The 16,219-nt window shown below is 41.0% G+C and overlaps 1 protein-coding gene across 10 annotated transcripts in view; it reads left to right on the top strand.

The window, feature by feature from the left end:
- The window catches only part of MYO9A (myosin IXA), a 133,285-nt gene that overhangs the window by 100,110 nt on the left and 16,956 nt on the right, over nucleotides 1–16,219 (top strand). For 5 of the 10 annotated variants that reach the window (XM_033166766.1, XM_033166762.1, XM_033166758.1 and 2 more), the window contains 7 exons: nucleotides 342–557; nucleotides 8,184–8,296; nucleotides 9,894–10,054; nucleotides 10,578–10,786; nucleotides 12,207–12,323; nucleotides 13,288–13,476; nucleotides 14,818–14,865. In XM_033166766.1, coding sequence (XP_033022657.1) covers nucleotides 342–557; nucleotides 8,184–8,296; nucleotides 9,894–10,054; nucleotides 10,578–10,786; nucleotides 12,207–12,323; nucleotides 13,288–13,476; nucleotides 14,818–14,865 — 1,053 coding nt within the window. The remainder of the gene's footprint in view (nucleotides 1–341; nucleotides 558–8,183; nucleotides 8,297–9,893; nucleotides 10,055–10,577; nucleotides 10,787–12,206; nucleotides 12,324–13,287; nucleotides 13,477–14,817; nucleotides 14,866–16,219) is intronic. The other 5 variants (XM_033166763.1, XM_033166761.1, XM_033166764.1 and 2 more) reach the window with 4 other exon arrangements.

Genomic DNA, 16,219 nt, shown 5'->3' with positions numbered 1-16,219 from the left:
GTGAGAACTGAGTCCAAGTCCTGCCCTGAATTGACCCTTCACATAAGCTGTGTCAAAAGCAATTGTGCTGTCTGTTTCTGTCCCCGTCCCCCCAATTATTTTTATTGGCTTCCATTACAATACATTTTCTTTGTGCTGTCCTTCATTTTTGTTGCTTACTACCAACTTGTTAACTCCCCCCCCCCTAAAACTTGCATTTGGAAATTAGCTTTTTATTTTAATCCTTATGGTTGCATGTTCCCCTTTGTTTGACTTCAAACAGCAGCAGAATCACCTGTTGTCCTTTTTGTTTGTTTGTTTAAAGCATTTTCATGTTATTTGTTTTATCGTTTGGTATCAAGCAGGTTGCCAGACCAGCCCATAAAAAGAAAGCCCGCATGGCACGGACACGCTCTGATTTCTTGACTAGAGGTGCTTTTGCTGATTGGGAGGGGGATACGGAGGAAGAGGATTACGATGACAGTTTTGAATTCCTTCTCTCCCTTGACCAACCTCCTCACCCTGAGCCCGGCTGTGCAGCCAGACTTGGGCAGCCCTGTCACAGTGACTCTGAAATGGTAATTGATCCAACACACAGCTGTGTGGGAGCATCTCTTGGCTAACCAGTAGCTGTACTGACACCTTCCACTGCTGTTTCTCCCTTCTTGTAGTAGCCTGTAACCTCTGAGAACATAGTCACCAGCATGTTTCATTTTTCTCTTTATTTAACAGTATTTATATACCGCTTGGTTGCAATAAAACCTCTAAGCGGTTTACAAACAATAAAAATAAAACATAAAAATTATCCTTTAATAGTTAAAAACAGATACTTAAAAACATTCAGAAGAATCAGAATGAGGAGAATCTTTATTTGCATCAGCTACTAGCCATAGCAATAAAATAAAATGTACTGAAGATAGAGGTAAAAACTTAACTCTATAAAATACATTTTGGAGGTTTACATCAATAATCAAATAATAGATCTTATTCTAATGGCCCCCACTAAATACCTTGCAGTTTTTGCTGTCACCTGATCAGCTTGATCTGCTAAAAGAAAGGACACAGCCATGGACAATAATAGAGGGGGAATTCAGAAGATTCAATTCAAACAGTAGGCTAAAAAGACATGTGCATTAATCTCAGCTTCTACATGTCCAGATAAACAAAAATGCCCAAAAGAACACAGATTACATCAAGTTCTGGAGACACCTTGGGATGGTCTGAAATATGGGGCAGCCATATTGAGTTAGACTCTTGTCGTTTCTCTCTGTAAGTTTCCAACATTTCATCCTGACTTTGAATGGCCCAGATATGGAGATTTGCAGGTGAAGGGGCTGGTGTGTGTGTGTGTGTGTGTGTGTGTGTGTGTGTGTATCAAGTACATTATTGAAGAGCAATGGTTGCATCACCAGGTGCAGGGAACATGATTAGCCCCCACACCAGTAGCATTATTGACTGGCATTCATGCCTGTCCTTCGAAGAAAAACCAATTGTTATTGGAGGCACCCTTCTGGTTGGAGCACAATCTGCTTTACATCCCTGACTCATTTATTTTATCTTATTCATAATCTGCCCACTATAAATACCATGTTTCTGTACAAATGAAATCATTAAAACCTCATAAAATGGTAAAATCCTAAAATGCAGAGCAATGACCAAGATTAAATGAAATTAATTCTCTAAATACACTGTTGAACAGAAATACTTCCAACAGGCAATGGGCTATCAAATAAAATAGACAAATATTACTGAGGCGTAGTCTGCCTTCCAGATTTAGAGTACAATAAATGACCATGCCTGTTCCTCAGGGAAACTGGAAATGAATAAGGCAGAGTATCCCCCTAAAAGTGGCGGTAGAACTGTTTATATGGAACAGCCATTTCCTAATTCCCTGAAGTTCATATTCATTAACTAGCCTTCAAGGCAATGAGTGCTTTTAAGTACTCAAAGCCATATCATAGGGGCTTCTCAAGAGAACTTAGTTTGAAAACTTTGAGGATATAGTTGTGTTACAACATTGCTACCAGAGCAGCTGGTTAGCATCTTCGTTGACTCAGTTCTTGTGGTTGTTACACAGATTGTTATGAAGAGCCCAGTGAGAGGGTAGTGAAGTAGCTTTAAGCTTTCTCCCTTGTGCACACAGGAAATGTGTTATGTTCTTGGAGGTTTACCTTGTTACACATCACTAGTTCGACTATCAGTAAAGCTTTTCACACTGGGAATCACTGCTAAGGTGCGAAGGGTGCTGGGCTTACTGTTTGCTTGGAGAGCTCCATTCTTGGAAGGAGTCCCATTCATGCCACTTTTCAAAATGCTCCTCTGATTCCGCTGCCATAGTTTAACACATTTCATTTGCATGCAAGTAGTCCTAAACTCTCATCTCATTTGATATTCTCTCTCTTCCTATGCTGCCCTTGGGGCTTCACAAGCTTTCTCACTGGTAGTTTGGCACACTTACTTTGGGGCAGCTGCTTGCACCATCAAGCTCTGCTTTTTAGCTTATGCTGAATTACATTCCCATTGTTATATATAAAAACTGTATAAACATGTACATAGGTATGCCATATACATGTGTATAAGTATACTGCATAGGCATTTAAAACTGGACGTGTGAATATTCCCAACATATATTTAGTTTCACTGGATTTAAGCTCCTGCTTTCCTAAAGCTGGTAGTTTTTGACCACTGGGACCAGTTTCTCTTTCTAATCTGGCTAGTTAGAGTAGGATATATTCGGTGTTTGATCAATTTTCCTGTGGTTCATTAGTATTCAAATGTTAATGGCTACCCTTTGCAGAGGCTGTGTTTTAATCTCAAGTAATAATAAAGCAACCTTCAGTACAGCAGTGGATATAGGAAAGGACAGAGGCATATATTCATAAGCATGTAGGATATTTATCTTGAGCTTCCAGTAAAAGAAGCAGGCAAGCCAGGCAGTCTGACTGTATGCAGAGTTGATTGATTTCATGAAAGAAACAAAGTAGGTTATCGCCTCTGCACCAGTTGGTTGTTAGTGAACAAAAGCCCTGAAAGTCAATGTTTTTCCAGTGTTGTACATTAGTCACGGGCTTTTGAGTGCATTAAAGCAATCTTAGGCATAGCGTGTTAGCTATTTGTGATAAAATAGGTGCCTTACACAAGACTTGAAGATATATCTTCACTTGACAGGTTGGAAACAGTAGAACAACAAGTATTATTCATATACAGTCGTACCTTGGATCCCGAATGCCCTGGAACTCTGACGTTTTGGCTCCTGAATGCTGCAAACCTGGAAGTGATTGTTCCAGTTTATGAACGTTCTTTTGGAACCCGAACGTCCGATGGGGCTTCCGCGGCTTCTCATTGGCTGCAGGAGCTTCCTTTAGCCAATCTGAAGCCGCGATTTGGTTTTCAAACGTTTTGGAATTCCACTTCCAAGGTACGACTGTATAAATATTAATGAATACAATGTGTTTCTCTCCCTTGAGCCTAAGAGAGGGTTTAGTCCTTTTTGTTTTCAAAACTCCTTTATAGCAGCGCATAAGTTATTAATCCTTAGCTTGCCTATCCTCACAAACTCCTCCAGAAAGTGTCTGCTTGAAGTCACCACACTCCCATGTTCTCAGGCGAAGAATCAGCTAACAGAATAACCAACCGCCAACTTCCACCTCCTTTCCCCAATACCATTTATTTTTTGTGAAATACATTTACAATGCAGATAGAATACAAATACTAGCATAGCATTGATTTATAAAATCTGATTAAGTGACAACCCTTCTATTGCTGACTAGCTTGGCTAACTGGCCATGGCAAAGCAGATCATGATCCCCCACTGCACAGAGGAATTGAACATTTGTTCCTGGACAGTGATAAATGTCGCACAACAACATATACATGAATACAGTATAAGTAGAAAATAGTTTTTTTAAATGAAATTAATGGTCCTCTGCATTGCACAGTGCAAAGTCTCATTTTATAGCTTTTATGAGTTCTGCACCAGAAATGACATCCTTTTTTGAATAACTTACTTGTGTGGTTGGGAGATGAATCTCAAGTTTAGGACAAAGAAACATTTTTTTTTTTATGTAGCAGGAAACTTTTCCAGTCACAATGCTGTGTTGGGTATTTACGCTGAGAGGCATGACTACAGGTTCTTTTTAAATCTTTATTTTATTTATTTCAACAATATATTCATCTCTAAGTGGTGTACATAGTTTATTGTGATTTGTAGTTCTGAAGCTTCTGAATAAATTTCAGAACATAGAGAAGTTGAGAGATTAACAGTTTATCCTTCCAAATCTGTCTGTTGGCTGCAGTTGGAGGTGCAAGCAGAGGTTGCAATTCATCTTCTTACAAAGTATGGAGAATGATCGCATTTCACTAGCCTGCTATTTTTCAAAAGAAGTCAGCAAAGCAATAATATCTATAGTTAAGCCATTCTTCATTACAGATATAGTGAAGCTATCTGGTCCTTTTAACTTCTACTGCATTACAGTCATTGTGTTTTCTCCTACTGCATATGTTCAGTTGCTCTAGCAAAACTGGGTAGATTGTACTTGTGCACCACTGGAAGAGAGCATTGTTCAGTCAGAGGGCCACATTTCCTCATGGACAACCTTCTGGGGTCACAATGCCAGTGGTGGGCAGGACCAAAGGCCAAAAGTGAGCAGAGCAAAAAATATGACTTATCTTTTGTAAGATAGGTTGCATTCCAGCCACACATGTCAAGAGGTTTTATAAACCCATACACACTCCTCCATGATTATCACTTTGGATTTCATAGAATTGGGAGTTGGAAGGGATCCCAAGGGTCATCTAGACCAACCCCCTGCAATGCAGGAATCTCAGCTTAAGCATCTATGACAGAGGGCCATCCAACCACTGCTTAAAAACTTCCACAACTTCCCAAGGGAGACTGTTCCACTGTTGAGCAGCTCTTACTGTCAGAAAGTTCTTATTGATGTTTAGTCGGAATCGCTTTGCTTTGTAATTTGAGGCCATTGGTTAGAGTCCTACCCTCCAGAGCAGGAGAAAGCAAGCTTGCTTCATCTTCCAAGTGACAGCCCTTGAGATATTTGAAGATGGCTATCATATATCCTCATATTTCCTCATATATTCTTCTCCTTTGCAATTTCCCCTTGTTAGTGTGTATGAATAACTGAGAAATGAATGCAGTTATTCAGAATTTAAGTAGGGAATAAGCTTGGATATTTTGGCAAGTGTATGTGGAATATAGTAAGTTGGAATCTGTCTTATAGCACTGGCTAATAAGAGGTTCTCCAGAATCTCAAGAAGGGTCTCTTCTCCCACCACCATCTACCTGATAGTTTTAACTAGAGATGCCAGAGAACTGTGTGCCAAGCAGTGATTTTATCACCAATCACTGGTTCTTCTCCAAAGGAAAGAACAGTTTTACATAGAAGTGGTTGAATTTCTTTTAAATAAGTTTAAATTTTTCTTTAAATTTCTGGCGCGTACTTTTGGAATCGTTATTAATTTTTTTCCACTTGAGAATATTGAATTAGCTTTGAAATGTAAAGCTTAAATGACTGAAGTCCTTTATAGTCATTCATAGTCCATCTGATAAAGCAGGTGTGTGAAATCCTTGACTCTCCAGATGTTGCTCCCTTCACCACTGACCATTGGCCTTGCTGGCTGGGGATGACCGTAGTTTTAATTCAGCAACATCAGGAGGGCCAAAGGTTCCCCACAGCTGCAATAAAGTATGGTGAGCTTGTCTACCAAAGCTAATTCACAATAAGAATGTGTTAATGTTTAAGGGGCCAGGAGGTGCTTGCTGGGTTTTGTTTAAGCTTACAAATGATTACACTGATGCCGCATCTTCTTTGCTCGTGGTAAAGGTGTTGCATCAGGGACGGCTAAGGACCCAAAACCCTTTGGCACCTGTCCTGCAACGGGGGGCGGGGGGGAGACAAACAAATTTTCTGTTCTGCCTTCTACACATAGAGGCCCCAGTGAATCCCTTTTTTGTATGAGGGCAATGTCATGACTCTTGTGACTTAACAGACCAGATCCCTTGGGAAACTATGGTTGCTAGGTTTGGAACAAGCCAGGATCCTAAAACGGTAAGCAGAGTGACTGAAAGAAAGCAGATGGAATCAAGAGAGAAAAGAAACTGGTACAGTAAGTGCACAACTTGCAGGGGGTTACATTCTGAAAATTGCACCCAAAGCCAAAATTATGTATAGTCAAAGCATATTGGGTTCAGTGAGGGGTTGAATTGTGCAAATATTTTCCCCAGACACCCACCTCCTTTCCACCTCCCTTTTAATTTATTTATTTTTTAAAACAACAACAACAACTTTTTGCCAAGCACATAAAGCAGAATGCACACGGCGGTAAATTACAGGCTTACTCTACTATTTTACTGAGGGTAATCGGAACAAAAGCAGTTATAATATTATATATATGTTATATAATATTTGGAGAAATACAGTTCAGGCCTGGTCCAGAGCAACTATACAAGGGAAAAACTCATTCACAACCACACAGCCAATCAGAGCTCTAGATTGAATAATCAAAGCATTCTGAATGGTTGCTAGGCAACACAACTGCTCTCTTGCTTGACAGTTTAAGCACCAATAGGATGATTCCTGGTGTTATACTTCAGTCAAAAAACGACTTCAATCAGTAGTTCAAGATGCTGGCTTTTCTGAACTGGGTAACTGTAGTTCCTTGTTTCAAATGCAGTGGGAAACTAGTTGATTGAAGACATTCTGGCTTTTCACAAGTGATCACACTTTGACTACTGTGTACAGTTCTGGTCACCACAGTTCAAAAATGATATTTTAGAACTGGAAAAGGTGTAGAAAAACTCAAAAGATTGTGGGCAATTTCTCTATATAGAAAGGTTATAATGTTTGGGGAGCTTTACTTTTTAAAATGCGAGTGAGAAAAGTATGATAGTGATATGCAAAATTATGTGTGGAGGAAGATGATAGTGATGTATTTTTCCCTTTTAATACTAGACCCCAGGGTCATCCAGTGAAGCTGAATGGTGAGAAATCTAGGACATACAGGGGAAAAAATACTACTTCACACAAAAATCTGTTGATTTTGCCAGCACATGATGTGGTAACGGCCACCAGCTTAGCTGACTTTAAAAGGGAATCTGACAAATTAATGGAGGATAAGATTTTCAGTGACTACTCATTGTGAGAGCCACGGGGAACAACAACAGGAGAGGGCGTTTGCTCTCGCATCCTACTTCTGGTCTTCCCAGAGGCATCTGGTTGGCCACAATGGCAAACAGGATGTTGGGCTAGATAGATCTTTTCTCAGGCACATGTACAAGTATTGTTCCTGTATCATCTTACTAAACCAAGTTAAGTTCATGGGGCAAGGCAGTGCATATAGCAACTCTGGGAGGGCAGACAAGCTAGCTATGTCTTGTTGCTGATTCATACATGTATCTATTCAAGAGCTAGGCACAGTGAACTTATGCATGCATGTCTCACCTGGCCTGAGTCGACTATTAAGTCTAGAAAAGGGAGAGTGGGACATTATTTTATTGTTGTTCTTTAGCAATGTTACTATTGCTTCAATGTTACTGTTGGAACTGAAAATTCACAGGCCACTGATTTTGACTGTAGTGAGGACTCCAACTCTTCTCCCTTCCTTTCCCTTATCTAGCCCTACACTCAGTCTCATCAGGGGGAAAAATCATTTCCAATAAACTGCTTTGTGTTCATTTCTCGTATCTGAATTTCCAGTAAACTGCTAGACGTCTGTCCCGCCCCAACCTCACTGTGCCTGGAAAAGTTGCTATAGCAAACCTCTCTACCACATAATCCATAATCACATCTTATAAGGAGGGTGTGAAGCATTTTCAGAAGTATAACTGGAGTCCACAGGCACCATCTGGCAGCTTCCAAAAATACATCAGACAGAAAATAATCATGGAGCTCCTTGCTGTTTTCTCTGCTATTGACTTTCTGAGCCAATAGTGGCAGGCAACTGATGTACTGTATATTCCTTCCCTCTGTAACAAGGGACCTGTAGATGTTTTCCTTATATAGCTGGTTCTTTGGCAACCAAGCAGAAGTCAAGGCGAACCATTTTTCCTTCAAGTATATTTTTCATAGTGAGTTGTATTTTCTGCAGCAGCTTAAATATCTCCACCGTTGTAAGATGGTTGTGTATCCTTACAATATCCAGTGACCATGCCGGTTCTGAAGTATTTATTGTGCTTTTAATTGTTGCAGCTGCTACAGCGCTTCTCTTCAAATGAAGGCCAAACAACGCTTCACAAAACAATGTCTCAAGGAGAGATTGGAAAACTGGCAGCTGCACAGAAGACTGCAGCTGCAGATGGAAGGTATAAAATGTCTAGCCAAAAGAAAGGGGGAGATCCTGAGTTAATTGCTTCTGATTTTCTTTTTCCTTCATATCTGCATTTTATTTCCAGTACGTGTGGACAAATTTCCAAAAGCCATTCCGTTCATATATATTCTGCTTTCTCATTTGCATAAAAGATTATACATTTTGGAGGGAGGAATTGGTGCAGATAGCATATTTGACTATATGATTCCATTTGAGGAGTTAGTTCTCATGAGATGATGAGAAATGCATCTGCATGGAATAGAGCTGTAATTGGAATGCTCAGCACGAGAGATCCTGTGGCATGTAGGACATTACAGGATTTAGTTCAAACAGTTTAACCCAGGACAGCTTGTTCATTAAAATCAATCTGCTGGAATTTAAGGTGAATCTGAATGACCAGAAACATTGTCTTCAATTACTTTTCGTACCAGCTTATTTTCACAACTAATGTATTTTTCTGTATATAAGGAGTTATTTTCTAAAGGAGGCTTTTCACAGGAAGCTGATCTGTTTGTTTCCAAGGGTTAAGGAAGCAGTTATGAGCAAAGGAAAGCATGTTCATGGCATGGAAGAGACTTTTGAGTCTCTGATGATACGGGAGATTGAGTGCAGCAATGATACAGCAAGATGGAAAAATGAAGTGTAAACGAACACTGCCTTGCAAAGTTTCTTAAAACTCATAGGAAGCCTCTGAGGAGAAACTGTATGAGTGATTATTTCAGACATTCCACACAAGTAAAGAAAGAATGGAAAGATTGCAAGTCATTAACACTCTTACAAACTTGCAATGTCTGAAGCTGTTCTCAGCTAAAGCAAAAGTTAATTGACTGCCAAATCTATTCTTATCGCCTCCAGCACCTTTGGAAGAATGGGAAGAAGGTGTATTGCCAACTCTGGTTATAATGCCTGATAGTGATCGGCTGGAATTTGATGGGAAAGTCACTCAAGACCATCTTTTGGTCCCAGCAAAAGATGCACAAAATATGATTGGTGGGGTAGGAAGCAATCCTCTCTTCCTCTGTAGAGACCCCTGCATCTGCATCACACTTTGAGCATCTTAGCTGTACTACAAAGGCTTGTTTTTAATTCCAGACTGGCAATTATAACAACCTGACATTGTTGGAGGATACATATTACTAAATTCTATATAAATCTCTAGTAACAGGCAGCATTCTATAATGTGCTATTTAAGCACTGTAGCATTAGTTGACTTGGTTGCTTGACAGATCTTTCTGAAAGCTAATGACTTACCTTAGGGCCAGTTCAGAAGCATGTAATTGAGATGAGAAGAATGCAGTTAACCACATTTTTAAAATGTATTTCTGATAGGTTTGTTTGTTTGTTTGTTTGTTTGTTTAAACAAATCCCATATTTCAAAGCTGAACTGATGAAGCCTTTGTATCAAGCTGAGTGTGATACAATGTGGAATTGAATTAATGGGGTTGAATATTTATACTGTCATTACTTTCCTCCTATTTTCCAAGTGACAATTAGAAAATGTTTAGGAGGGGATATTTACATTGCAACAAAAACGTACGGAATAAAACTGGCAGCCTGACTTGAAGTAATTTCTCTTTTCATTTGCCTTTTAGCAGGCCTCAAAGAGCCAAGATGAGATTTTGGGGGAAAGGGAGACATGTTGAGAAGAAAACACACAGGGAGAAGCTTGCTACCCAGTCAGAGCTGTTGGAGTTGCATTCTGATCAAGATGCACCAGGAAGAGAGATAATTTCAGGTCTACAACATGAAGAAGGTAAGAGAAATGGCACTATTGCATTTAATGCAAATTTCAGGTAGTGAGAGGTTACATATGAGACACAGAAGAAAAAATAAGCAGTGAGGGATTTCATACCAGTTTTGATCTATACTGTTTACGGGGGGTGGGGGTGGATTCTGACATAGGTGCTTGATACAGGGTGGCTGCAGACAACCATTTGCCAAATCATAATGGGCCACTTGGTAAGCTACTTGTCTCTCTTGTTTTGCCAAGTAGTAAAGAGAAACTTTCCCAATGGTTGCAAGCACACTGTGCAAAGTTACCTCTTGGCAGCTGTATTCAATATTTTCCCATAATTTGCCTTGCCTTAGATTTCCTAGAATAATCCTGACAATGCAGTGGGTTGGGAATCCTTTGGGCATGCAGCAGCTCCTTGCGCACACATCAAGGTTCCAGGGGCATAAAGAACCTTTGAACTGGAGCATTGATGCTTGCAATGTATGTCTGAGCTGGAAAATGCTGCTGCTTGATGTGACACGCATTACTTTGCACTTTTTAGAGCTGACTCCCCCAAGGAGTCCTGAGTTGTCTGGCATCTATCGAAGGGAATGTAAGGAGAACAAAGAGCCATCTCCCAAGGTGAAACGAAAGCGCAGCCTGAAAATCAGCAATGTGACAATGGAACCTGCACAGTGGCAGAATGACGCTCTTCAGATCATAACCAGCGTCAGTGACTTGAAAAGCATGGATGAGTTCCTCTTGAAAAAGGTAACTGAACTTTAAAAATGGACAGCTCAAGAGTCCTGCATCTCATATCTTTTATAGAGAAAAATTACAAAGGATAGTTTTGGCACGGCCATTAGCCATTATACAGTGGTGCCTCGCAAGACGAAATTAATTTGTTCTGCGAGTGTTGTCGTATAGCGGAAATTTCGTCTTGCGAAGCACGGTCTGAGGAAGCGTGGTTTTATGGGGGGGGACACACCCGCAAAATGTTTTCGTTTTGCGAGTCGCGGCCATAGGAAAATTCATCTTGTGAGTCACCCTTTCGTTAGCGAATGCCTTTCGTCTAGCGAGTTTTTCGTCTAGCGAGGCATTCATCTTGCGAGGTACCACTGTGGCTATATTATGAAGGCAACTGAATTCCAATTAGGCCACAAAAGCTGGGTGGGATGCACTTAATGCCTGTAGCCCTGTTTTGTGCTTTTCATGGAAGCATCTGTCTGGGCTTTGTGGGGAACAAGAAGCTAGACTAGATTGATCTGATAGCTGGATCAAGCAGAGCTCTTAAGTTATAAATAAGTAGAACTGTTTATAAGATGGTCTTTTAATTGTGGGTATCTTACTATTCTATGACAGGTCGCTTCCACCTCCCATCTGGGGTGTGTTGTGCTCTGGTCTCCCGGGCACACATCCTTCCACCTCAGCGTGGGCGGGACAGCGTTCCGCGTCAAGGCGAGGAGGTGTCCCATCCACCTCCACCGAGCACCCAATCAGGAGGCTCGGGGGCGTGGCTGGGACGATTTAAACCTGGCATGATGCCATTTTGTTCCCTTTTGAACTCTGATATTGCAGTGAAGATGCAGGTTCACTGTGCCTCTGTTTCCTCATGGTACAGAAACACACTTCTTGTGCATTGTTGCAGGACCTCTTGTCAGTGGGACAGGGACCACCAGTGTTGTGGGGCTGGAGGGCAGGTACCTCTCCTCACCCCATAATAGCATCTCCAAATGCATTTCTTAATCTTCAGAAGTGTGCAGGCATTCACTTTATATGCAAGAAAGTTAAGAAATGCTCTCAAAGTCCCCCTTTGGCATGGGGCTAAGTCTACTCCCTGCCCCTAGTGAGAACAAGTTTAGCCCCGTTTCAGCTGTGTCCCAAGTTGTAATTACCATATTTACTCGAATGTAATTTGCACTTTTTTGGCCAAATTACGTTGCGAAAATTAGGGTGCACATTAGATTTTATGGCACATTTACATTTGCCAGTAAATAATTTTTATGTTTAAAGGTTTTGAAAATTCAGGTGTGTATTAGATTTGATGGCACATTCGATTCATGTAAATACGGTAGCTCACACCAGAGCCTGATGGAATTAACCTTATCATTCCCTCTGCCTCTCAGGTTCTTTTGCTCATTAGATATTGAAATTTAATGATATGGTTTAACTTTATTCTGTTGTTTCACAGATGAATGATCTTGATAGTGAGGACTGCCAAAAGGACACTCTGGTGGACGTTGTCTTTAAAAAAGCCTTGAAAGAATTCCGACAAAATATCCTCAGTTTCTACTCATCGGCTTTGGCAGTAAGTTGCAGGGTTACTATGTTATGAAGTGAAGAACTTTAGATTGTAGGCTCTTGGTTGCTACCAAATTTCAAAACTTTGCAGAATCCTTGAAATTTCTCATTACTATTGCATACCAGGGTGACACATTAGCTCTCTTAAAAGGGGGAAGTGGATTAACGTCTGACAGCTTCTCTAGGTTGACTACAGCTCATGGTTTGTCTAGAGCAGGGGTAGTCAACGTTTTTATACCTACCGCCCACTAATGCATCTTTCTTGATGGTAAAATTTCCTTACCACCCACCTGTGCTCAATGGAAGGAGAAGAAGAGTTTGGATTTGATATCCCGCTTTTCACTACCCGAAGGAGTCTCAAAGCGGCTAACATTCTCCTTTCCCTTCCTCCCCCACAACAAACACTCTGTGAGGTGAGTGGGGCTGAGAGACTTCAGAGAAGTGTGACTAGCCCAAGGTCACCCAGCAGCTGCATGTGGAGGAGCGGAGACACGAACCCGGTTCCCCAGATAATGAGTCTACTGCTCTTAACCACTACACCACACTGGCACACTGGAGGATTCAGCTTGTGCCGTAGAACCTCGTACTTGCCTACTGCCTACCTAGAATCCTGAAACACCCACTAGTGGGCGGTACGGACCAGGTTGACAACCCCTGGTCTAGAGCAAGAAAACCAGTTGTGGACATAACACTTAGCCAAATCATGGCTTAGTTCACAGCAGTGTGGCAGCAGCAGGACTAGAGGGAGGAGCAAAGTGGCTGCAATCTTCTGTTCATCTATGTGATAACAAAATTAAGAACAAACACAGCTAATTAAGTTTGTTACTTATAATTTGTGTTTGCACTGTTGCTGTACTGTTGTTGAGCTTTGATTTAAACTGATACTTGCTTTGTATCGCAATATAAAATTTAATAAATTTGAAACATTGCAGATTGAGAGAAATTCACTTTCACTTCTTTGTTCTTTATAGATGGGTGATGGAAACTGCATCCGGTACAAAGACCTACATGCCCTCTTTGAACAGATTCTAGAAAAAACAATGAGGCTTGAACAAAGAGACTGGCGTGAATCACCTGTCCGGGTCTGGGTTAATACCTTCAAGGTGTTTTTGGATGAATATATGACAGAATATATGCCTTCAAATTGTACTGCCTTAAAGGTAAACTGGTCTGGCACATCCTACCAAATTATTACTCTTACATCCCACCCGAATAAGGATCACATTCTTTTTCTGTACCTTAAGAGCCTCCCTCTTGTGATCTTACTGCCTCTTAAAGCTTTGTTTTGTAGAAAGGGCATTTGTTGCTGAGGTCCTTGCAGTAACCACTTTCCTTGCAGTTTGCAATATCTCTCATAGTCTCCCTAATTAGTATGTTAAATAACAAATGCAATTTGAAAAGGTTAGCTGGCAGTAATCAACACAAAATTAAGATTATGAAGCATCAGTGTGAGGTGAGAAGGTGAAGTGGCAGCTCTGGGAGGAGACAGGGCAGTGTGTGCATACCTGAGGAGCAGCAACTGCCAATCCAGAGCTCCCTCAACCTCAGTGCTACCTCACCCCACCCCTGTGAACAGCAGCACTACCCCCAGAAGACTGCAGCTTTACCCACACCAACCACACTCCACTGTTGCAGAGCATAATGCTTTACTGGAGATGGACATCTCTTTTACATGGTAAAACCTTTGTGCGTGGGGACATGGATGAAAATAATTTTTGCAAACTATTGACTGTATCCTTCATTAGTCCTATACAGAATAGGCCCATTGAAATAAATGAACACAACTAACTTAGGTCCATTAATTTCAGTGGGTCTACTTTGAATAGGACTTAGTTGCAGGGCCAGCCCACCCATGAGGCAAGGTGAGGTGACAGCCTCAGGTGTCAGGATTTACCGGGGAAGCAGATCCTGATGTAGATCTTCCATCACCCCTTCTTCCCTGGCAGGGAGGGGGACATCATTTGGGGGTCTGCCTCAGGTGTCAAAATGGATTGGGCCAGCCCTGCTTAGTTGAATACAATCTCATAATTGTACACCTGTGTGCTCACATCTTTTTAATGGCTGCCATTCTAGAATAGAGCCAAGTTTCTTGGACAGAGCTGGAAGCATGGAAAAAGATGCAGAGGGCAGTTGTTAATACTGAAGTAGTCAGGGCAGGATTGTTCTTTAATTTATTAGTCCCTTTGTTGGGTATCTTTTTAAAGGCACCGGTATCACCATGGCAGCAGGATTCTAGACCCCTCCAACCACCCCAGAGCTAATTGAGCAGTGTCTTAGGAATGCTAGAGTGCTGAAGGCTTGAAGTGAAATGACAGAGGGATGTATTGGGCAGGGGAGAAGCATTATATGAGATTCCAAATGCCCATCTGACATTAATGGGGCCCTTGAAAAGTGCTTGTAAAGGATTCAAAGTTACACGAGGAGGCAGAATGAACCATAGGGGTGACTGGGAGAACAGATTCTGAACCTGTTAATTTCTGATTTAGTTCCTTCTGTTTCAGGTAACCAAAACAGAAAGAAAAAAGAGAAGGAAGAAGGAAACAGATGTTGTAAGTTGAAAACTTCCTTCTTTTATTGTTTAGTTGAAGTGTATTATTTTGCACCAAGTATTCAGGTGGATCTATTACAGGAGTAGGGAACCTGTGGCTCTCCAGATGTTGCTAGACTACAACTTACATCACCCTTGACCATTGGCATTGCTGACTGGGGCTGATGGGGGTTATATGTGCGAAGGGCACCAGGTTCCTCACCCCTGGTCTATTCCCCCATAATGAACTCAAACACTACAACAACTGATCCATAAGTTCATTAGATTTTGCTTGTGTGCCTCTTGAATCCTATTTGGCTTTTAGTGTTGGAATGCAAGAACATCATTCTACTTTGATATAACAGTCATAGTATAGCTGATAATTTTGTATGAGCCATAGCTGAAGCTAGGAATCACTTAACATGCCATGGGTCCTGAACAAAAAAGTTACATTCTTGTAGTCATAAAGGAATAAAGTGTTTATATATATTTTAGAAATTAAGTAATTAAGCTCTGTAACAGTTGTGCCACCAATGAAACAACCCAGAGTTATAGATCAGGAACAGATCTTCACAAACCATGCTTTTTAGTTAATTTTACAGTGGCTATAAGACAGCTTTCACCAACATGGTGCCCTCCAGTGCCAAGTGTTGCAAGTTGTAGTCCATAACATCTGGAGGGTACCAGGTTGGCAAAGCCTTCTGTAAGTTAAAATGCTAACTGTGTGTGTGCACACACACACATTGGTGATTATAAATTAAACATGTAGAACATTGGTGCTTGCCTTTAAGGACAATGGGATTCATAGTTCAATTTACTTCACTCTGCTTTTGGTGTTTATCCGAATGACACTCTTCACATTAACTTGGCTGTGGTTGAATTTATAGATCTGCTTGCCCTAACAGCTATTTTTAGAATGAACTACAGACTGCAATTAGTTCACTTTATAATTTGAATCATTAGACTACTGTCCCGCTGTTGAACAACCCAGATCTTGCTCAGCATCATTACTAATGACAAGAAAATTGGGGCTCCCCAGTCGCACAGTCCCTTGTGAACTAAGATATGACAGTGGGAGAATATCAAAATCTCATAAGTCTAATTATGAGCATCAGGGACTAGGATTCTCTGCCAGTACTCTGCTGATAACTTTCTAATGGTTGTAACTTTCTGGAACAGCCACAGGGTTGGATGGATTATGAGTCTGATAAAGTAGGACATTTTTATATGTTAAATTATTTGGCATATCACATGCATTCTGGGAGTCAGGGAGCCAGCAAGGCCAAGAATGTGCTTTTAGCATTCCACCCAAACAGTGAAATAGCAGCTGTCTGAAATGCTTTGGTATAGCTTAGTTTATCTTTTAAGCAGAAGGG

This window comes from Lacerta agilis, chromosome 13 (genome assembly GCF_009819535.1).
Source record: "Lacerta agilis isolate rLacAgi1 chromosome 13, rLacAgi1.pri, whole genome shotgun sequence".
Lineage (NCBI taxonomy): Eukaryota > Metazoa > Chordata > Lepidosauria > Squamata > Lacertidae > Lacerta > Lacerta agilis.
This window is presented reverse-complemented; position numbering and strand designations above follow the sequence as displayed.